Below are 23,301 nucleotides of genomic sequence, written 5' to 3'. Positions count from 1 at the left end.
CTTTGCCTACCCCCCCCCCCCGCGAGCCCGCCCCTGCTTACCCTCCCTTTCTCTTTCGGCTGTCCCCTCTTCCTTATATTTACCCCCCCCCCCGTCACTTCAAACTATCTTTCCTTCTCCCTAATGTTTCTCATTAAAATAATATTTTCCCCTGAATTCAGCCTCAATATCAAAGTGCATTTCTATGGTCATGATGCCCAGTATCAAAAGCCACGTTAACCTCTCCATTAGGTAATCGCCTGTATTTGATGCTATTTCTTCTAGATCTTTTCTTTCTGTGTATATTTAGAAGACAGAAAAGAGCTAGCGAAACCAAAATAAAGGTGGATATGATAACGTAAAATAAATACGTCGGCGTGTCGGCTGCCCCGTCTATCTCGTTGACTACTTCGAAGTTTGGGATTGCCTTGCCACTCGCCGATGTGTGCTCAGTGTAATCTAAGAAGAGCAATAGAGGAAGAAAATAAGTACATGAAAAGACGTAGAGAGAAGCAGGGGCCGCGGAACGGTTTTTAAAGTGGGAGGGGGGGGGGTGCCCATGCAAAAATCACAACCCTATGGTAATTTTTACGTTTTTGTACACGGTTTTGGAAAAACAGTTGGGGGCTGAAGCCACCCCTCCCCCCGCTTCCGCGGCCCCTGAGAGGGGGTGGGAGTAGGATGGGGAAGGTGTGGGGTTGAAGGAGAGAGAGAGAGGTACTAAAGAAATATTAATATAAAAGGTAAGAAATGAATATGCAATTTCCGCAAGAACAGCGATCGATCTTTAAAACAAAATAATGTAGGGCATCTTTCTTAGATTTTAATAAAAATTGAACAAAGGTTGGGAAGATGTACTTGGATTTTCTTGGACATGTTGGATGCACTGCATGATAATGACAATATTCATGGCCTAATAGTATTTCAAGCAAATGATTTTAGAATATGACAGTCTTACAAAATCATTGGCTTGAATTGCTTAATATATTATCGAATACCCTAATCCATTATTTTATTTCTCCAGGCAGTAAACTATTGCCCTAAAAAAAATTATAGGGCGTCATAACCAATAAGGATTGAATACCCCCCCCCCCCGTAAACAAGAAAGAGAAGATAATCCTCAGACATTGTTGAATGCTTACCTCTTGAACACACTGGCATCGTGATAGGTGGAGGGGGTAAGTCACTGTCATTACCCACACGGAACACAACAGCCATACCAAGCTGTATGAGAGGAAATGTAACAAAAGAATATTCTTTAAGTACGACTTCTACGACCTTCCGATCCAGGCGTTACCGAGGGGGTGGGGGCGATGACCCCCTTGATTTCAAGTAGTTAAAAATGACCAAGGGGACCAATTAAAAGTCAAAAAATGATTAAGAAAGTAAAGTATCAGAAAGGGATTGCTTGTGTTTAGGTGTACTTAAAAACACCTCGTCAGAAGGGAAAATCATTTTTGACTCGCAAAAATGTATAAAAAAAAAGTAAAGAAAAGAAAACAAAACAAAAAGAAAGAGGTTATAGCCATTTCAAGAAACACTCTCCAGGAGATTTTCTCACTATAATTTCAAGCAATGAGGATTGTATTAGGGTGCACTCTGCCCCCCCCCCCCCGGGTACGCTAGTGATTTTTTTTCTTCTGTTTTTTGTTCCTTCTTTTACTTTTAAAACATGGTACCCGGTTCAAAAATCCATAACAAATTTACAATGACAGTTTAAAGTACTGAACTTATTTTCATTGGATGGTATTAAATTGATGAAGTAGGTCCTTTACTCACTAGACCAACATCAACCACCCCCCCCCCTCCCTTCCTCCCACCCCTACCCGCTCCTTACCTCTAGATGTACATCCATATGACAATGGAACAACCACCAGCCCGGATTATCAGCTTTGAACCGCAGTATGGTCAACCTCTGAGCCATCATCAATGTGTCTTTTCGTGGTGGGCGATTCAGATTTCGTTTTATTTCACCTGAGATGAGGGGAAAAAGACTTCCATAAGTAGCGCTACTGATGTTCACTTTACCATCATTACCATGTTAACAGAGACTGGCTTTCCTCTCCAAATAACTTGGACTAGACTTGTCAAGTTCTTGACTTCTTTTATTTCCATTTATAATTGCTTCTTTAACGTTATTTTGGTTAATTAAAAACAGAAGTGACAATTCTCGAATTCAAATATGTCGATCTTGGAGTGATTAGAAAGCTGTGTAAAAAATCAAAGAGCGAGGGTGCACTAATGGTGTAGTTCATGCGTTAGTTTCTTTATGATACAGTCTACTTTATAAAAATTACGAGGTCCAGCACGAAAATGATCTTGAAACATATAATCCTTTAGTTTGATACAAATATTTCAATTAATGGTTAGGAAAAATATTTTAATAATTATACATCTTCCGTCCATGTCTTTTATCGTCTGTAGCGGAAGTTGTTCGCCGTTGTCGTAACCGATGACGTAAAAATGGTTACCATGGAGATGGAGTGGGTGTGGCTCGAATTCTCTCAAAGACTTTGTCACCAATATGAGCTCAACAACCTAGGAATCGTGTCAGAAATTTAGGTCGTTTTCAAGTCGACATTATCATTAACGTTGCCTCATGCGATCATGTCAAACCACTTTTCTCATAATATGTACGTGCACATCTATTAAGGACATTGGAATAAACGTTCAATCAATCGCAATAAAAATCTAGGTTCCTGATTAAACAGCTAGTCTTACAATAAACAATATAAAACAAAATAAAACAAACAATAATAAAATTGATCATTGTTCTGCTCCCTGCAATAAATAAACGTTCTTTGATTCCTCTAACTGGTGATAATAGAAGTTTCAACTGAAAAATTCTAATTGACATAATCAAAAGCGACCAACAGAGCCATTAATAGAGTCTGGCCGACCGGGTTTCAATGGCATGAATTGTTTACCACCAAAGCACGATTTCCCTTGAAATGAGCTTGCCTATAAAAAGCATTAAGCGCCATGCTGGTTACCCAGTGAACCCAAATTGACCGAACTCTCTCTATCAATGCCCCTTGCAACTAGCCTCTTGCATCAAGCCTTTTATTGCGTTACCATATAGGCCTATAGATCAATAATCGAGCTTGCGTCTGTATACAGTCAACCATGTTCCGCTGTTTTACCATCTACTGTAGATGGCAGTGACAACCATTATAATACTCTCAGGGCGGATCCAGGATTTTCCAGGGGGGGGGGGCATTTTCGTAGAGAAACCACCCCCCCCCCCTCAAATAGGTCTTCAATCCGGATTAATGGTGATCTACGTCAACAAAAAGGGTCCTCACTTGTGTATGCCCGAAATATTTGTTATGATGGCTCTCAAGGAGGGGAGGGGGGGGGGGGGGGAACACGGTCCGGATGTGCCCTTACCTTGATTTGTAATATTATTCTTTCAATTTGCATTACCTTTATTTGGATGGGTACTGGGATAGGCCATTCGAAACGAACTCATGATAAGAATAGGAAGCAGAGGAGGGCACAGACTGTGTATGCCATAATGGTAAGAAAAGAAGGGGGAATCGTTTCGAATTTTGAACAAAATTAGAGAAAGAAAGGGAGAAGGGGATTAGAAAGAGAAGCGGGGGGGGGGGGGGTGAATAGCAAGCCCATAAGACTTGCTATTTTGACTTGCCCAACCTGGTTCAACTCGACCGGAATGACGTGTGTACACTCGCAGTATTCTTTTTCACAGTCACGTCCGTAGTCCGTCATCATCGTCGATTTCGTACAAAGACCCCCAGCATGGAGATGACTATGATGCGTCAGCAGAGGGACGGCGGGGAGGGCGAAACTGATGTTGTTCATCATATGAGTTCTTTTCGCTGTGTATTTGTGGCCCGCCTTTTCTACGGGGTAGTAATCGTGGTGGTGGAGATGCGGAGAGTTGCGATACACGCTGTCGACTTCGATGTAGTGTGTGACGTCGGGTTTAGGACGAACGATGTCCGGGTCGATGTCACCTATAGGAACAAAGTAATTTTGGTATCAAGCGAATCTCATTTTCGCTTTTTATTGATAAATAATCATTCGAAAATATTATCGCGTGTAACAAAACCCATAACACAAGCCAGAAGATAATTATATCCTACGTAAATCCTGAATGGTTTAATGGCATCATCTGACCAAACATATCCTCACTATTTTGCGATGATGATGAAAATGAAGCACCCACTGAATAAAATTTATACTATTCCTTGACGTCAATGATGGAATAGTACACTATTGCCCCCCCCCCCCTTTTTTTATTACAGCATATATTTTAATGGGAATATGCCGTTAACACAGCATGTCAAATTTTCCTCAGGAAAGTGTCCCCACCCCCCTTTAGAAAATCTTTGATCTGCCCCGGCCTAGATGACTTTTAAAACTATGCCATCCAATAATTTGCAGGTGAAGTGGGGGTAACGGGTAACCCGTTCCTCCAAAGGGAGGAGACAAATTTGGTGCTACGGCCTCTTAAACTCTCCATCTATCTCACCTGCATCTCTGAGGTCATGAACACCAGGTCTTCCCTCACTGCTCTCAACAATCGGTACATTAAGAACGACGCCGTCATCTTCTTTGCCCGCTGGTGACGCCACTTCCTCCGAAGTTGATCCTTCATACCTCAAAGTCGCAATTTCTCCAATTCCTTCACACTCCGATCCATCAACACCTCTCACCTGAATCGGGTATGTGCCAATCGCTCTGTCGGCTGACACCACGAAGTCATACCGCTCTCCTCCTGCGATGACGACGCTGTCTACTGATAAGGCGTCAACAGCCGAGCCGTCGGATGCTATTATAAGAAGTTTGTGATTGGAGATGGATATCTTCAATGGGCAGTTAGTGACCGCTGTATTGATGGTTCGGAAGCGATAGCGTAATCCCTTTTTGACGGAGAATATGGAGTCCGGGAGATGGGCCTCTTCGCCATCTCTTTCGAAAACCTGAAAATTTTGAGAGCAATTAAAACAATGATGATTATCGGTGATATGGTGTTACATAATTCAAATTCATAAAGTATAGACGTTTCAAGTGTAGGAGTAGGAATACTGTTAAATATATAAGCTAGAGAATATATGGTTGGAATCAACAGAACACTATGTAACATTATGTTAGGTTATGAGATAATAACACAGGTCTGGTATAATTATGATCCGTGATGTTAGTTTTTATTTTTTAAAGATCTCTTATCATAATTTATTATCAGTCCTGTCAATCTAATCACAGGTTTTCGTTTGAAAAGTTTTCAGCATCCTTTGTCGAAATTGTTGTAAATACTTCTACCAATAGTAGGGGAAGGCGAGGTAAGTTGTGACAGTTTTTGCTTTTTGCATGTTAGAATTGATATGATTAATAATCTTGTCGAAATAAGTACCTTTCCTTGAAATTTAATTCTTCTGAAATATTTTCCACCTATATATAACTTTCTATCGCCACACTGAAAGTCATCGTGACCTTTGAAAAAAAAAACGATGTCAAATGGCTCAACTTGCCCCATATATGGGGTAAGTTTGAGCCACCTTCTGGGGTAAGTTGAGCCACAAAAACTATGTAGGGGAAGGCGGGGTAAGTTGTGACAGTTTTTGCTTTTTGCATGTTAGAATTGATATGATTAATAATCTTGTCGAAATAAGTACCTTGCCTTGAAATTTAATTCTTCTGAAATATTTTCCACCTATATATAACTTTCTATCCCCACACTCAAAGTCATCGTGACCTTTGAAAAAAACAATGTCAAATGGCTCAACTTGCCCCATATATGGGGTAAGTTTGAGCCACCTTCTGGGGTAAGTTGAGCCACAAAAACTATGTATGAGGGGAGAACCAGCATGTCAATTTTTTGTTTAAAGTCTTTTCACTTGCTAATTCTCTATAAATACTAACATCCTTTAAAAGGAAAAGAGCAGTCATGTAAATTTGCTCCTTTCAGTCAGCATTTCAATCGATTTTTATGGTTTGTTTGTTTTTTAAGATACATTACCATAGGAATTACCATGGCTCAACTTGCCCCATGCTGTTTGGCTCAACTTACCCCAGTCCGAACTTAGTGCGATAATTTTGTATCCACACATTTATTATGCATCCATCATCTAAAAGACTATGACAATGAATATGAAGATCCATACCTGGACTAACAATGTTGTTATCATGTCTTTACTATATTTGAAGACGTGTGTGTGTTTAAACCCCTTATCTTTTTCACACTCTTTTTTACTTTTTTGGCTGAAATTCATGTTTTTCCCTCTAAAAAACTACTTTTTGTTTCAAAGTTGAAAACAATGTGGTGGGGTTAGGGGTTATGCTATGGGTCATCAATACATGACACCACCACAATGTCTGACTCATTCATTATTGGCCTGGGGCTGGTGGCTCAACTTGCCCCTATGCTCAACTTACCCCGCCTTCCCCTATCTATTGTCATGTACGTGGCCCTGTATCTGAATATTCATATTCATAAATCATCACTCTGAACACCACTTTAGCTCGTGGCCTAAAATTATGAAGATTACGACCAGAAGTGGACTCTTTGATCACTGTTTGTATTTTGAAAAAGGTTCCAGTGTACCTTTCTTTTCGTGCCACGCCCATTAATCAGCACGGCATCAGGACCACCAGGTCCATCAGCATGGAGATCTTTCATCATATGCTGCATCGATAGCGTATCGGTCCAATCCGACATCGTCATCACATGGTTGTGGTCATCGACGTCGTAGAGACTAGAATGAACATCATCTTTCTTCTTCTGCCTGACGATAAAGGGACCAAACAAACCATCAGCCCGTTGAAGTCCCGAATGTGAGTGCCACCACTGCGTGCCCGGTGTGTCGGCAACGAAGTCGTAGGTGAAAGTCTGGGGTCGAGGGATGGGGCACTGCGTGATCATTGACGTACCATCCATGTAAGGGGTATTTCGCTGATGCTGACCATGCCAATGTATGGTCAAACCTTCCGAGTTGTCCAGGACATTCCGAACGGTGACACGGACTCGATCACCCTGGCAAACCTGTTGAACAACCCACAATAATGACAAATTAAGGTCTGATATAGTTCAGTCAAGGAGGGTGTCAGGGGCGGGACAGGAAGCGACCGCCTGTGATTTTTATATATAAATCTAGTACATGTAGTAGGAAAAATGGAAAACGAGCGGGAGCAAAAGTTTGAAAAGGAAGAAGAAGAAAAGAAGAAGAGAAGAAGAAGAAATTGAGCCTTTTCACAGTAGTAACTGTTAATCAAGTTAAGTATAGCTGTGGGAAAACTGCATTCACAATATTGCTGAATGGTGCGTGGTGCGTGTGGATGTCAATTGAAAAAAATGCGCGCGAAGCGCATGACGGAAAAAGATACATGTATACCACAATTTTGTACTTAATATTCTTCTTCTCCTCCTTCTCTTTTTATTTGGGGGCGAGAAAGCGTCTTTTTATGTAGATTTGCATACGGATGAAATCAGAATTCTTTGAACCTACCTCAATACTGGGCCCTGGTATCTGTCGATTTATTGCCAAGACTGGTCGCTGAACCCCATTCAGAGCTATACAATGAGGTCGCCTGCAGTCACTTATATTAAAAGGGCAGTCGTAGCAAGCCTTAGACATTGAGTAATACCACTCTGCTACAAAGTGAAAGTCACAGGTTCTCCTCTCGGGAAATCTCGTACAATCTCGTAAACATGATGCACTGGAAGCGCCATTCGAGAGAGTGGTTGATGTAGAATGTGACAGAGCGAAAGGGTAGAAATGGAATAAATCTAGAATAAAGTGAATAAAGGAGTAAGTAGTATTTTAGTGACTCTATGAATGATTAATAATTATTTATTGTTCATTGGTTTACCTATGACTGTTTATTCGCTCTATTAATGTATATCTGACACAGTGCCTATTCACTAATAGGCCTATGATTATGAGTGGGTTATTTTCCTGTTTCTGTCCATACGAAAGTGCACTTTATATCACATTCAGTGGCATTGTATGGTGATCCTTTAATTTGCAACTATTCTTTGACATGGGGGCAAACCGTCTATTGACCCATTATTATTATTATCATTTTTTAGGGGGGGGGTCTCTCGGGGGAACAAAATGATAAAACCATTAAAAAGTTGTTTATCAGACATGGACTTATAACATAAATTAATCATATATAAATGTGAAGTATCAAAATGATACCATGGAGCTGTTAATGGCTCTATGATGATACGATGGCTACGAACTCTCCCCACTCTCCCCCTCGCGTCCCCAAATCTATAAGATATGGATATTGAATTAAATTTGAAACCCTGGCGTATTACATCGAATTTGACAATATGAAAGGAATAAGAAATTAAGTATTTAAAGGGCATTTCAAAAATTGTTATTATTTTAATGTGCCCAATTTCTGCTGAATTCCCCAACGTAATTATAGTCAACATATAAACCTAATGAGGTATATACCATGCAAACGATCTTTACATTCCTTTCTCTACATAATAATATGCCTAAATGTATAGAAATTAATCGAAGCATATAAAAAAAAGGTGTTAGAGGAAAGTCAGAAACTTACGTAATATCTGTATAAGGAAGAACGCAATGCCGAATGATACCATAGAGGCCATTATGAATTGATAATTCATTACACCTGCAAATAAAGAAGGATTTCATTTTAAATGCTAAAATGATCGAAGCGCTTAAAAAGTATATAAATCATGTTGATGAATTTGAGGTACCCCCCCCCCCCCCCACACCCATATCCATGGATTTGGTGCTGTCCCAGAAATGAGTACAACGATATAGTAGGCCGAGAGACAGTTTCATCACTAACATTATTTTGTTGTCTGATAAGTTAGATCTGAAAAATCCCCTTGATTTTGATTTGCTGAGAAGCAATAACTGCATGTGATAACTGTCGGATACTACGCCCGACAAGTCATTTCATGGAATTCTTGATTAAAAAAAACACGGCAAAAAATTAGGTATAAACATATAACTATACAAAAAAAATACAGGAATCGAGTAAAATTGCTTCGGAAATGGAAAATGCTACACCTCTTTCGAATCAAAACCCATCACATATTAGTTCGTTCATTACGCAATAACTCCCTGCTTGCGTAACGTATACATGGTCCCTGAATTTACAGAATGGATCATACTTTTATTCTTAGAATATAATCTCTAAACTGTCACTAAAATAAAATGGTTACTTATTATTATTGACATAAAATTGAATTTATGAAAATTGTCAGCGAGGGATAGAGGGGGGGGGGGGGGAGTAAGGGGATACACAATTAAGAGACAGGTGAGAAGGGGTGGGCATATTACATGATTAATCTCTAGAATGATGATGGACGCACTCACCTTAATTGAAACCGAGATTTATCAAACTGTCATTTGTCCACTCAAGATGATCGAGCACAAGATTCCAAGAAATCTACCTGTTTTCAATATTTCATAAACGTCATTCCATATCAAACGCAATTTATTTGAAATTGCAAATGTCATTGGTGTTCCGTCATTCAAATCTACAGTGCTCTCCTACAAAACTTCTTTAGATGTTTACCCTAAGTAATCTTCTAATCTTAGGTTGGTGTCGATGACTTGAGACCATTGTTGTTGTATGATCTTTGGACGACGTCTGACCCTTCAAAGATAACGGAGGTTTGCAAAGAAAGGTTCAAATACCGTGACACCTTACTGGTTTTAATTGTCTACTCAATAATCAGGCATTCACTATAGTTGTTGATTGAAATATGAGAGATATGAACATTCGGATTAAAAGTCGTCTGGGATATTAGGATAAGCTATATGATAAAGAAAACTTGAAATCATAGCTTATAAATAGTAGTAATAATTTTAATAAGTCTGGCTGAGAATAACGATAATAATAATAATATAATAAACACAGCATTTATTATGCGCCATCTATCTAGTGAACTATTCCGAGGCGCAGAGGGATTGGGGATTACAGATAAAATAATTTGCATATGTATGGGTGCATGAATAAATGAAATTAGCTAACAATATTTAACAAAAATAAGAAGAAAACAGATAAGATTTTAGGTATTTTTTAAATGCTTCAAGTGATTCTGCTGATCGGATCGTCAGTGGAAGAGCATTCCAGAGAGATGGAGCTGATGCGGCGAATGCCTTTTCTCCCAGAGTTAAATTCGTTCTTTGTACATTTAGCTGTTTATTAGTAGAGGATCAGAGATTTCTTACGGGAATGTATTCAGAGATTAGATTTTGAAGGTATAAATGAGACTGACCATGCAATGTTTTCCATGTGTGGAGTAGGATTTTGAATTCTATTCTTTGATTTTTGAGGATTGGAGTGATATGGGTGAAACGAGATGTTCCACTGAGGACCCGAGCAGCAGAATTTTGAGCACGTTGCAGCTTGGCAAGTTGATACGATGTGATCTTAAACAATAAAGCATTTCCATAATCAATACGAGATATTAATGATAATAAATAATATAATAATAATAATAATAATAATGGTGATGATGATAAAAATAACAACAACAGTATCAATGATAATAGTATATTAATAACAATAATAATTGTAATAATAATGGTGATGATGATAACAATAACAACAACAATAACAATGATAATGGTAATAGTAATAATAATAATGATGATAACAAGAATAATAGTTATAATAATAGTGGTAGTGATAAAGTAGCAATATTTGTACGATTTTCACCAATTTAGTTGTTTTTCCTGATAGCACGATCTTGATTGCCGCATTATTCCCGTCCATGTAGAGATGTATTATTTGTGTTACTTGCTCAGTAAAGAAAGACATATTGATATTATATTTTACAAGGCCGCCATCACTTTCATCGCTCACGATGGCGGTCTCCTGCAATCTTTTTTTTATTATCATTTTTTTAAAGTGAATACCGGCAACACATCTTGTTAATAATAATTGTTATATTTCATTGATTATATTACGTCTAATTAAGTTATTGATTTCTTATATGTATTACCAGGGGCCGCGGAGCGGTTTTCAAAGTGGGGGGGGGGGGGGGGGGGCTGACCTAGACCAAAAGCTTCAGTCTCTGTGTTTTGGTTGTTCCGCCGAAATGGGTTGGCTCACTCACCAATACATGGTGAATGGGGATTGTAGTAAAATGTCAGAAATTGTTGAATAAATCCCCCAAATCGACGGTTATTTCTGTCTAGGGCTGACCATGCTAAAAATCACAATCATATGGCCATTTTTACGTTTTTGTACACGGTTTTGGAAAAAGGTGGGGGCCTGAAGCCCCCCCCCCCCCGGTTCCGCGGCCCCTGATTACTATGTTATGTTCCATATTCATCATGAATGCAGAAATAAAATAATATCGAATCAAATTACATGTACATGTATTGTATATTGCCTACCAGATTGCCTACTCATGTTCCCGTCTACGTCTCACCCCTCCCCCTTTTAATCCAGGGGAACCCCCTTACCTTGAACAACTAGTCTTGCTTCAGTTGTTCATTAATTATTTTTTATGAGCATAATCCCCAAATGAACGTTTAGTGTAATAAGATCTAAATATGATAACTATAATAAAATGTTATTTAATTATATATCACCGTGCAAAAAATATAATTTTACGACACATCTGTAATTCCATTTATTGCTTGACGAAAATATAGGCCTATTTCTCTTTTTTTCTGCCGCAAATGCCACGCGTGCAAGCTGTTGTCGGAGATGGAGATTTAACGTTAAATGTGCAGATATTCGTTTTCGGCCTCTTTCACAAATTAAATCCTTCTACTACTACATCAATCAGAACTAAGTCCCCAAGATGTCTACCCCAAATCCTAGGGCACAAATTACTCATGTAATTTTCGACATGGATGGATTGCTGATAGGTAAGAATATAGTCATTTGACATCCGTAACTGCAAATGAGGCAACGTCGGCGCAGCTACATGATTTCACCCCAGGACTTCGGGCATCTACTTGGCCAGGGGCCGCGGGTGACCGTGATCGCATCAGTCCGGTCGATCGACCACATTTGATTATCAATTTGATTATGGGAGTCAAGTGTAAAAAAATAAAAATTTTGCATTTTATAAGTGGGGAGTGTTTAGAGGTGCACTCATATGTACATGATGTATGTGTGACTTGATTCCCACTAATGAACTAAATCATCATCATTTTGAATTTCAGGATCATCCGATCACGCATGCACACTAGCACAGTACCGGTACTAGTTAGTACTTAAACTAAGGTCAAGTCCACCACAGAAAAATGTTGATTTAAATCAATAGAGAAAAATCAGACAAGCACAATAATGAAAATTTCATCGAAATCGGATGTAAAAAAAAATAAGAAGTTATGACATTTCAAAGTTTCGCTTATTTTCAACAAAAGAGTTATATGAACGAGCCAGTTACATCCACATGAGAGAGTCGATGACGTCACTCACTATTTCTTTTGTTTTTTATTGTTTGAATTATGCAATATTTCAATTTTTACGAATTTGATGATTAGGACCTCATTGCCTGAAGCACAAAATGTTAAAATAATGGAATTCCACGTGTTCAGGGAGGAATGAAACTTCATTTCACATGACAATGACGAGAAAATAAAAATATTTCATATTTTATATAATAAAATACAAAAGAAATAGTGAGTGAGTGATGTCATAAACTCTCTCATTTGGATGTAACTGGCTCATTCATATAACTATTTTGTTGGAAATAAGCGAAACTTTAAAATGCCATAACTTTCTTATTTCACATCCGATTTTGATGAAATTTTCAGTGTTATGCTTGTTGAATTTTTCTCTTTTTATTCAAATCAAGTTTTTGTTGGGGTGGACTTGTCCTTTAAATTGTCACTTCTTTACTTGTTTGGTTGTGCAACATGCGTGTGCAGTAACTGCAATGTGAAATGTCAGTTGATTGTGTGACTTTGTGTTTTGTGTTATGATCAGGAATTGCAATTGGGATGGTTCTGAACTCCCATTGAGAGGGAAATAAAGCAGTGGAGATTTTTTAAATATTCAAGAATTCGCACAGGTCACACACAGGCACAGCCGTCTATCTTGACTTGCTATGTAATCATGGTAGATCTAGCGAGCAGTCGATCATACAATGTGTGTCAATGTTAGTGATGTATATGGTTGCAATTCCCCAAGAAATTAAAACCATACCATTTCAGTGCCAGGCCACATTTTGAATCAATCATGTAATAAGCAACATGGCTGCATATAAATCATGATAAATTAACATGGTAAATTTTTTCCTGCCATTCAGAAAGAAATTACGTCCAGAACACTAAGAGATTTGAATAGAATTAGAAAACTTAAATATTTTGATTAATGATTTTTAATATGGGACATCTCTTCATGACAACCATAATCGACTCATGAAGTTGGTAATTAGTTACAAGCTCAACTCAAATAACTTGATTATTTCAAAGTGCCTATTATTGTGTGTTTCTTTCCTCTTCAGACACGGAACGCTTGTATACTGTTGTCTACGATAAAGTGTGTGGGAAGTATGGCAAGACGTTCACATGGGAGATCAAGAAGAAATTGATGGGTCGAAAGACGATGGAGTCGGCTCAGATGATCATTGATCTTCTTGAATTGCCTGTAGATGCGGAGCAGTGGGTCAGACTGATCAGTGACGAAATGACAACAATCATGCCAGAAACTAAAATTCTACCTGGTAAAGCCATTCTAGTTTCAATTACACATTCAAATTTCATGTGTTCACTGAAACCGAAATAGAGAGAGAGATGTTGTGTTATTGGAATTTTATAAACCATTATCAATTAGATATGATTATGTACATCTGTGGATGACCTTGATGTCACCATCTGAAAGACGTGTAGTAAGGGACAGAAAGGGGTGAAGACAAACGGGGCGGAAAGGGGTGAAGACAAACGGGGCGGGACAAAGAGAGTAAGGGAAGAAATAAATTCAGACATTTTAATTTTAAACTTTATACATGAATATCAGATTTTAGATGTTGTCTGTCATACACTAGGTATTTCACTTTATGTAATGATGTCCTATCTCTAAGCCTCCCTGCTTCAGTTAGCCAAGCCTTCACCTCTGCTCATCCCCTCATCCTTGCCACTAATATCTTATTACCCTCAACAACAACAAAGAAGAAGATGAGCTCAAGCTTTGAAAATGAATGTTATTTGGATGGTAAATGAGAAAATTGCTTTGCAACTTGGTGGGGGTTTTGACTCGTGAGCTATGTGATCAGATAGTTTTTCTGATGCAAACCACCTGAACTTTGCATTTGTGGTCTGAATTTTCAGTCTACCACAGATATTTGGATGATGCCAACTTTTGCTTCTCCATGGTAGAACAGCAAACTGGGTTTCATGGTCTCAAAAGAAAAAAAAAAAAAAATCCAAAATTACATTGACAATTTAATTTTCATGCTATTGAACTTGTGCGAGACATCTCTCTGTTAATGCAATAAGGGTCTGTTCTTGGAGACAAGTGTCAAGTGTCACATTAGAAGAAGTGCATTCAGCCATTTAATGTTCTTATCTTCCAGGTGTTGATAGATTTGTTCGTCATTTACACAAGCATTCTATCCCCATCGCCGTTGCTTCCGGTTCATCCACACCTGCGTATGACCTGAAAACAACCAACCACAAGGAGTTCTTCAATCTCTTCCATCACGTCGTCTGTTCCGGGGATGACCTTGCTGTGCAGAATGGGAAACCCGCTCCAGATATCTTCCAGGTTGCCTCCAAAAGATTCAAGGAGAACCCACCTGCATCACCCAAAAATGTAAGTATATGCCCCTGTCACATCTACAAAACAGACCCTAGTCCAACCAAATGAGTGTAATTGGAAATCATGCAATGAATCTGGAGCTTGTTTATCAGTGTGACTGTGATATAAGGTTTGTTTAACTCTGAAGGAAGGATGCTCTACGAATAAAGGATGGTTTTATTATGAAACTCAAGTGATAAAAGCAAATATATATGAAATGTGAGACAAACTTATTTTGTAAGAATGTCAACAATAAGGGGTATGAATTTTCAAGGCCTTTGTAAAGTTCTTGCAGCAAAAGATATTTGATCTGAAAAAAATTATTGTCATTGTCAATTTATCTACCCTGAACGTAAAAACCCTTCTGTGGGTCATTTTAGTCATTACTATGATTTTTAATGAATGTCAGTTTATTTCTCAAATTCATTCAATATCCAACCATCTAGTTTTACCTCCACTTTGGAATTTGGCTCTTGGTTCACAAGGGTATGAAAAGGGAGCAATTTAGAGTTTTTCGGCCACAGAGCTTTGCATTGTTTTATGTAAAAAAATAGCAAAACAGTAGGCCCCATCTTTTCACACTTCCATTTAGTCTTGACAGTTATAAGATCCTGTAATATGAACTTCATAAATTGCCCTTTGTAAGGGTTCATCATGTACATGTATGAGTTCTTGTTGATAGAAGCACAACTGAAGTAATAACTATTTTGAATGCTCAGGGGTAACCAGTATATATTTTGTGTAAAAATGGTACTTAAATAGTATGTACATGTATTATATTATTTTTTGTTTTGATTCAGGTTCTTGTGTTTGAGGATGCTCTGAATGGTGTGCTTGCAGGTAAAGCAGCAGACATGTGGGTCGTCATGATACCAGATGAGAGATTAATAGGCACCGACGACACCATCTCGGCCGATCAGGTACTCAAATCCATGGAGGATTTTATACCAGAGGAATGGGGGCTGCCCCCTTTTACTCAGAGTTGATGAAGAGTGGCTTCCTCCCCCCTGTGCTCCATCATGCATGTAGGCCATGTGATGGAAGTATGTCCCCCCCCCCGGCATCCTATCTCTTATGGCCTTGTGAATTGCGATGAAAATGAATTGAAGATTTTATACCAGAGGGGTAGGAGTTGCCCCCCCTTTCAGTCACAGATGATGTAGTCAAGGTTTGCCCTACCCCTCCCTTACCTTCCTCCCTCTTATTGCCTCGAGATGACAGTGAAAGGAAGACATCATACCACCGGAGTATCGCCTTCCTCCCTCACCGAGATATAATGAAGATCTTTTACCCAATCATCCAGAACTGTTTGCATAAAACACTCATTCCCTAAATGTTAACCTCATTTTGATTTTGCTTGGCTAGTGAGCCATGTTACCAGAGTAATAACAGTTGATTGCAAAATATCATATTAAGGGGTAGGTTTGTCCTGTTCCATACAGACTTACTATTAAGGCAATTTTGACATATGGGAGATTACCATGGTAACAGGACTCAGAATCAAATCAAAATCGAGGTTTCCGTGGGAGGTACTTTCCAAAGTTTGTTTTTATTTCATAACAAGTCCCAGGTGAAATTATTACATCATTATGTTAGGAGCTGACTTCTCTTTGTTATGAGAAGTTTACAACTCTTTACATCCCTTTTGCATTGAACCCTGGAGACATGTACAGATTGGGTGCAATCTGGTGCATTGTGGGTAACACCTTGGGTAAATTTCTCAGGTATATTTCATAGCATACATTTACGCACAACCCAAACTTTGGACACTTTTACATAAATTTACTGAAAATCTGTTATGGTGCAAACTTTAGCTTTTTGAATAAAACTTGGGTGATTCAACAATCCCATAATTTGTTTTCATTTCAATTCGTATGTAACTTGATGACGAATCAAAGAAAAACATATTTGAACTGACACCTAGTATTAAATGTCAACTCCTTTTCTCCAGATGAGAAACTATCATAAAACTGTATTTTAATGTTTTGATATTCAGATGATGATATTTCTGCTTGGTAACGTACACTGAATGATAACCAATGTCACATAAGGAGAGTATTCCATAGACTGCTGGTGAAATATGCATGACTATGTCTATACTGCTGTACTTTGGCAAAAGGAAGCAGGTTACAAGCATATAATTTCTTGTAAATCAGCTATGTGTGTTCATCATTTACGTAAGCATCAATGCAATTTAACAGCATATTTTCTTCAATATCTTTCCATAGAACAGTCATTTCTTCCCCAAATTTTGCCTGAAAGTGCAACATACAAAGGATGTTTCAGAAACAACAATAACTCAAATTTGACAGATGTGTCACTTGCTTCCTTTTGCCAAAGTTGGGCATTATAGAAGACTGAAATATAGGAAGCGAAGTATGTTTTGTAACCATGTTTCAATTGAAGTTGGTAACTACATGTACTTTTAGCATACTGTTAGATGCAGATTATTTGATTACTTTACAGTAAACCAAAACTATCTTCGAGGGAAGATTACATGAAATTATACATATTTTGAACAGTTACTTCAGGAAATTTATCACTAAGATTATTGAGAGAGCTTTATAGTCCAGATTGAATTTTTATGTATGGAAGCTCTCTTTCCCCAAGCTAACATAGCAGGCCTCCTGACTCCCAATTTTGATAAAGACGGGAGATGGATTGATGACACTGGACTAGAGATTGGGAGTCAGGGAGCCCTCTATGTTAGCTTTGGGAAAATATCTTCCATACATCATCGTAAAATCTGGGGCTCGTAACACATTTTTTTCTCCAGATGATTGCATTGACTACAATGTACAATTAATCGTGAAAATTAAGCATACAATTAATTGTTAACCTTTGTGTTAAAGGCCCCTGGACTAGTTTCTTCATTTTTTTTATATCAATAATATTAGTAAACTTTAGATTAAAACCAAGTTTTGATTCTTATGTACCAGCTCTTGAACATCTTGAGAAATCAAACCTTGCTTCAATTTAAACAAAATTCAGCTTGATATTCACAAAAAGTGGCAGATTGTCAATTGATTTTGCACCTTCATTGTTTTATTTATAACGTGATGTATATATATATTTGTTTGATATGTTATGAATGTATCATTGTTTTTATATGACAAGTGTTATAATGGATATTTCTAAGAACCAATCAAAACCATTAAAAAATTGGTATAAAGCAGAAATGAAGGGATAGTGATAACTCTATTTAGGTATCGTTCATGTGAGAGTATTCAAAGTATATTACAGATTATATTGCAATAATGTTTGTACCATTTGAATATAATTCAGTCTGTAAACGGTGTTCAAAAACTTGTTGAAACTTGAAGGAAGTTAATAAAACATGTATTTTCTTACTGCTTAGCATATATGGTGATATTTTCAGGTCTGGTGTGTGTTTCATAAAGCTGTTCGTAAGTTGAGAACAACTTTAAGACTGACTGGTGAAACTTTCTTATCTGCCAAATAGTCACCAATTAAAGGAATTTGAAACATTTGGAACAAGATAGCTTGTGTGAAAACAGAAAAATCAAAGAAACGGATCAACGAAAATTTGAGAAAAATCTGACAAATAATGAGAAAGTTCGAGCATTTGAATATTGCGATCACTAATGCTATGGAGATCCTCACATTAGCAATGCGACAAATACGTGTGATGTCACTTGTGAACAACTCTCCCCATTACTATAGTATATGTTTTCACTTAAACTGCCTCTTTTATCACATCTATTAGTAGATCATGTATTCTTTTTATAGGAGGGCATGTAATACAGATTTTTAAAGAATACATCATGGATAAAGAGTTTGTATCACCATAAGAAAAAGAGACATTTTGGGGGTGTTTTATAGTCCATCAAAGGGAAAGTTGTTCACATGTGACATCACACATCCTTGTCGCATTGCCAATAGGAGGATCTCCATAGCATTAGTGATTTCAATATTCAAATGCTCATAACTTGCTCATAGTATGTCTGATTTTTCTCAAACTTTCTTTGTTCTTATTCTTTGATTTTTCTGTTTCGACGGAAGCCTACTTGTTCCAAAGGTTTCATTTAATGGTCAATATCATTTACCACAAGAAAGGATTCCCAGTCATTCTTAAAGTCACTCGTAACTTATGAACAGCTTTATGAAATGGCCCCCTGGATTGCTAGAGTAAAGCTTTCAAGTATGTTCTGTACAGACCTACTTACAAAACTGCTTCGCAAAAGATAAGTAAAAAAAATGTGGAGCAAATTGCTATACGATAGCAGGAAAATTATTCCCTGCCTTAATACTCGGATATGACCAAAGCGGGGGGGGGGGGGGGGGGGGGGGGGGGGTGAAGGGATTTATGGTGTGATGATTGTACATTGAAAATGAGAAAAAAAAAGAACTGAGGAGAGAGGGAGGAAGATAAAGAATAGAAGGGGGAAATGAGAAGGTAAAGGGTGAAGTTTTGAAAGTAAAAACTGAGAAAGATGGATGTATGTTATAATGACACTCTTATGAGGATGCAGAAAGAGTGAGTCCAGAAGGATGTAGAGAAAGTATTTCAAATTGAGTGGAGGGAGAAAGAGTTGCAATCAATCGCAACTCTAAAAATCATGCGCAACTTGATTTTCAACCAATTAACAGCACGCATTGCAACAGACCCCAAGAGTTTCAAGGTGAGAAGACTACCTTCATTTTTATATTTTATCTCTGTTTAAAACCATAGACACTACATGGGGAAGACTGAACATTTAATAGTGTGCTATGAAACGCTCGGGAAGAGCGCTCTACAGCGCTGAGTAAGTAGACCGTCGCCATAGAGACATATGTCTATGATCGTTGCGTATCGCCATTTTGGGCTGTGTTCAAAACATGAGAGAAATGGTGGAGGGGTGAAGGAATAGATGATTGTTACATATAAAATAATTTCTTCAAATTTTTTATCCTAAAATTAGAGATGAATTTATCTTGGAGGTTTCTGGGGAAAGAAAAGGTGGCATTATCCGCATGCGCTACCCCTGTGCTCTCCAAATCCACCCTCTCATTTTCCCCATATGTTTATACAAAGCCATGTGCCAATGTGCGATGGTTTACTTAACGCTGTTAAGCGCCCCTCCCCATAAGCAAAATCGAGTGTTTCAAAAATTGGCAAAGTGTCCAGTCTTCCCCTTGTACTGTCTTTGATAAAGCATACTTCACTCTTCTCTTTCTGTCTTTCCTTCCTCTTTATTACTTCATGACTATCAATAGTGTACAATATCTCTCCCCCTTTATTTGTTTCATTTCTCTTGACCACCACTTTCCACTGCCCTTTCTTCTGCCAGATTTTGTCTTTCTGTCCCCCTTTCTCCTGCTCTTGCTTTCTCCCCCCCCCTCCTATTTCTCTCTCCATCTCCCTCCTTTTTTCCCCTCTGTTAACTTTTTTTGTTCTTCATTCTGTTTCCCTCTAAAACTCAGCACCCTGAAACATGGCAGATACAATCAATATCATGACCGATATCCATTGCAAATGGCGTTTCATAAAATCTGTCCACACAGACTAAATCGTCAGCTATAATGATTTCAATTACAGACAATCCATGGTTTTTAGCGACTGAGAAGTAATGGGGAGCATTTCATGAAAGGACCAGTCAGATGTTTTATTCGACAATTAATGTTTTATCCGACAGTTAGGAACAATGCTTCTCAGCCAATCAAAATCAAGGAAAGTTGTTGGATAAACATGTTCATGAAAAGCTCCCCTGGTCTCTTGACTGTTACTTTCAGTTGGTAACTGTAGGAGAAGTGTCAGTGGTGAGAAGCATAATGGAATGATGCGAAGGCCTAAAGGCAAGAAAAATAGTAAAATGTATAAGCTGATCATAAAATTGATTGTATCACCGCATGCTTACTTGCCCTGGGTCCTGTTTCACAAAAACTTGATATAATAAGAAATGCACAGTTTCCATAACACGTTTATTATCAGCCAGTCACACTGAATGATTTCAGTAGCTTTAAACTGTTATGGCAAATTTGTTATAAAAACAAGTTTTATGAAACCGGACCATCTGGATATCACAGCAGCATTGTAACAAAATGAATTACATGACAATATTTTCACGTACATAACTTTCATAATAATGATTCAATCATTTATTTCATACATACAGATTCAACCCTTCATCACAAAATAACAACTATTGGGAGTTTTTCAGCAGACAATTTTAAAGTCACACTTGACTCTTTGTGATCCCCACGAACGTCAAGAATATCCTTTACGCACTTTATAAAACATAATCAGTATGGACATTATTATTACACTAATGTATGTCACTACGCGGTCAAAAGAGAATGCATATCGAAACTTTTTAAAAAGGAAATTGCTTGAGGGATCCATCCTTTGGATCTCTACCCAAATGAGACCCGAATAAAATTTCTTATAATTTTTGTGCATATATACCGGTATATATATCATCCTTTGCATATAATCATAAACTACCATGCATGGATACATTTGGTGGTTTTTACTGTTTATGCCTTGTTAAAAGTCATAGCTGCATATTTCCTGCAGGAATCCTGCTAGCGGCTTTTCCTACGCCCTCATTCTTTCTTTCCTTCATAGAAAAATTGTAATGCAGAATAGCTCGATTTTGGTGGTAGCACTGTATAAGACTTGGTTCTTCTAAGCTGTCTCCACATTCTTATATTAATATTTTTGTTTATTACTATGCATATTTATGTGTTTTTATGAATGAAATAAATTGAAATTGAAAATTGAATGAAAAGATGCACAGCTGGGTCCCATCTTCCAAAGAAATGCGATTGACCCAATCAATCACAACCATGGAAAGCCTGCAACGTCAACATTCTAAAATGCATGTTTGTCGAAAATATTTTCTAGATATGTTATTTATTCATACATTCATTCCTTTCTTGAAAAGTGAGGGTGCTTCAATGACATTGCCCAAATTTCCTGCAGAAAAAAATATGACAATGATGGATTTCCATATACTTGATGAGGTTGATCAGATCAATTGTAAATCTTCTTTAATGGGGGCCATGGATTCCTGCCAAGATATGGCACAGACTTGTGACAAGCAGCCTAACTGTTGCCTTTTTACACGTGAATCTTGAATCATCATTGTAATAATGATTGCGATTCGTCTTCAGAATCATCAGACCTTTCACACGCTCACTCGAAAACTGATTTGAATTTGAACTACCTAGTGAAGGTGGTATGTGTCCTTGGTGACTTGTCAATCAAAGCACTGCATCGCAACTAAGATGAGTACATGACAAGTGTATTATCTACGGAAGTGCTTGAAAAGTCACATAAGCTCCATCCCCAAAAGATGTTATGGAGGTCAAGCCTTTCACAGCAAAATTCGTACCGCAATTTGAGTGAGACTTAACTGGAATTCACCTCCGGAGTAGAATTTGAATTTGTGATTGTGATTAGCCTTCATGATTCTAATCATGTTCTAGTTCGGTTTCACAATAAAACATTCGTCATTAGCCTTATTTTTCACTGGAATCATCATTCAAATTACAATTTTTTTACCGTGTGAAAGGGTGGTGTGATTCACTGAATAATGCACACATTATACCTCATAATTGCACATGTACTGTCAGCACTGATTTAACAAAATACTGGATTATTAGCAGTTTAATTTGATGAGATGCTAAGAATCATACAATCTAATCCACTATCATCTGGAGAAACATACTGTAGATGTGTGCTCCAATACTTGGAAAACGTTTCACGCAAATTGTCAGTACTGCATAAATTGTCAGGGCTGACAATTTCAGCAAAATCTTTGGTTTCGTCTGGCTGAGTGTATCAATAGTAATGTTTTATGTATCAAGGGCCACTTAAGTTAGGAAACTACTCTACCAGCAGGTCCAGGGTAACTTATTACCCTTCTCCAATCTAATGCTGAGTGCCAATATCATACAAAGTACATGGAGGTATCAAGAGAAGCAATATTTTATCTACTCAGGCTACCTACTTCAGTAAGGAATCTGCTCTACCAGCATGCCCTGATGTTATTTTTACCCGTCTCCAATCTAAATGCCAAGAACCTAGCAAATGCAGAAGGTCAAATTTTTAAAGATATGACTTGGCCGGGATTGAACCCACGACCTTCTGTTCATGAGGCAGATGCTCTACCACTGAGCCATCATGCCTAACTGGAAATCAGTGTGACAAAATGATGATGGGCTAAATGGAAAATTACACCAAAAGGAAAGTTGAAAACTTGAATGTAGACAAGTAGGATTAGAACAAGGGGGATGAGACTAAATGAAAAGTAGAAAAAAAGGTGTAGACAAATCAGCAATTGTCCCACTAATATTGAAAAAAAAATTGTTTGGATATTCAAAAGCTCCTAATAGCTAAAAATATTTTAATCATTCCAATCCCAACAAAATAAATTGACTATTTGTGTGAAGCATTTTCCTTGTTATTTATAAAGTGCTTCACACTTTTCTCCATTAGATATACATGTTGGCCACTCAACAGTGATAACATTTCACAAGAGACCAGTTTAGAATAAAATTAGTTCATTAACAAAATAAACAAATGGCACATTTAAGATCATCTAATGATCTGAATACTTTCACTTTTGATATCACACTGTACTCATCAAA

The 23,301-nt window shown here is 37.8% G+C and overlaps 2 protein-coding genes across 2 annotated transcripts; one reads left to right on the top strand and one right to left on the bottom strand.

Annotated features, from left to right (window-relative positions):
- Positions 1-80: 80 nt before the first annotated feature.
- Positions 81-9,771, bottom strand: LOC121429868 (L-ascorbate oxidase-like). Its single transcript, XM_041627125.1, has 10 exons — positions 9,312-9,771; positions 8,521-8,595; positions 7,452-7,732; positions 6,551-6,988; positions 4,478-4,928; positions 3,637-3,959; positions 2,373-2,517; positions 1,817-1,953; positions 1,122-1,203; positions 81-438 (listed from the first exon to the last, which is right to left on the bottom strand). The coding sequence occupies exons 2-10, from the start codon at positions 8,588-8,590 to the stop codon at positions 170-172; spliced, it is 2,196 nt and encodes a 731-aa protein (XP_041483059.1). The 5' UTR covers positions 8,591-8,595; positions 9,312-9,771; the 3' UTR covers positions 81-169.
- A 1,849-nt stretch (positions 9,772-11,620) lies between these two features.
- Positions 11,621-18,056, top strand: LOC121430059 (pseudouridine-5'-phosphatase-like). The gene is made up of 4 exons (XM_041627333.1): positions 11,621-11,825; positions 13,415-13,633; positions 14,483-14,721; positions 15,507-18,056. The coding sequence occupies exons 1-4, from the start codon at positions 11,759-11,761 to the stop codon at positions 15,690-15,692; spliced, it is 711 nt and encodes a 236-aa protein (XP_041483267.1). The 5' UTR covers positions 11,621-11,758; the 3' UTR covers positions 15,693-18,056.
- Positions 18,057-23,301: the final 5,245 nt, after the last annotated feature.

The sequence above is a fragment of the Lytechinus variegatus genome, chromosome 16 (assembly GCF_018143015.1).
Source record: "Lytechinus variegatus isolate NC3 chromosome 16, Lvar_3.0, whole genome shotgun sequence".
Taxonomy (NCBI): domain Eukaryota; kingdom Metazoa; phylum Echinodermata; class Echinoidea; order Temnopleuroida; family Toxopneustidae; genus Lytechinus; species Lytechinus variegatus.
Note: the sequence above shows the minus strand (reverse complement) of the source record. Positions and strands in the feature narration are given on the sequence as shown.

Coding starts and splice junctions, on each gene's coding strand:
- LOC121429868 (XM_041627125.1), bottom strand. CDS start 8,590: ATGAATTATCAATTCATAATGGCCTCTATGGTATCATTCGGCATTGCG. Junction 4,929..6,550: donor GGCGTGGCACGAAAAGAAAG/GTACACTGGAAC, acceptor CAAAATTTTCAG/GTTTTCGAAAGAGATGGCGA. Junction 439..1,121: donor GATGCCAGTGTGTTCAAGAG/GTAAGCATTCAA, acceptor TGCTCTTCTTAG/ATTACACTGAGCACACATCG.
- LOC121430059 (XM_041627333.1), top strand. CDS start 11,759: ATGTCTACCCCAAATCCTAGGGCACAAATTACTCATGTAATTTTCGAC. Junction 11,826..13,414: donor CATGGATGGATTGCTGATAG/GTAAGAATATAG, acceptor TTTCCTCTTCAG/ACACGGAACGCTTGTATACT. Junction 13,634..14,482: donor AGAAACTAAAATTCTACCTG/GTAAAGCCATTC, acceptor CTTATCTTCCAG/GTGTTGATAGATTTGTTCGT.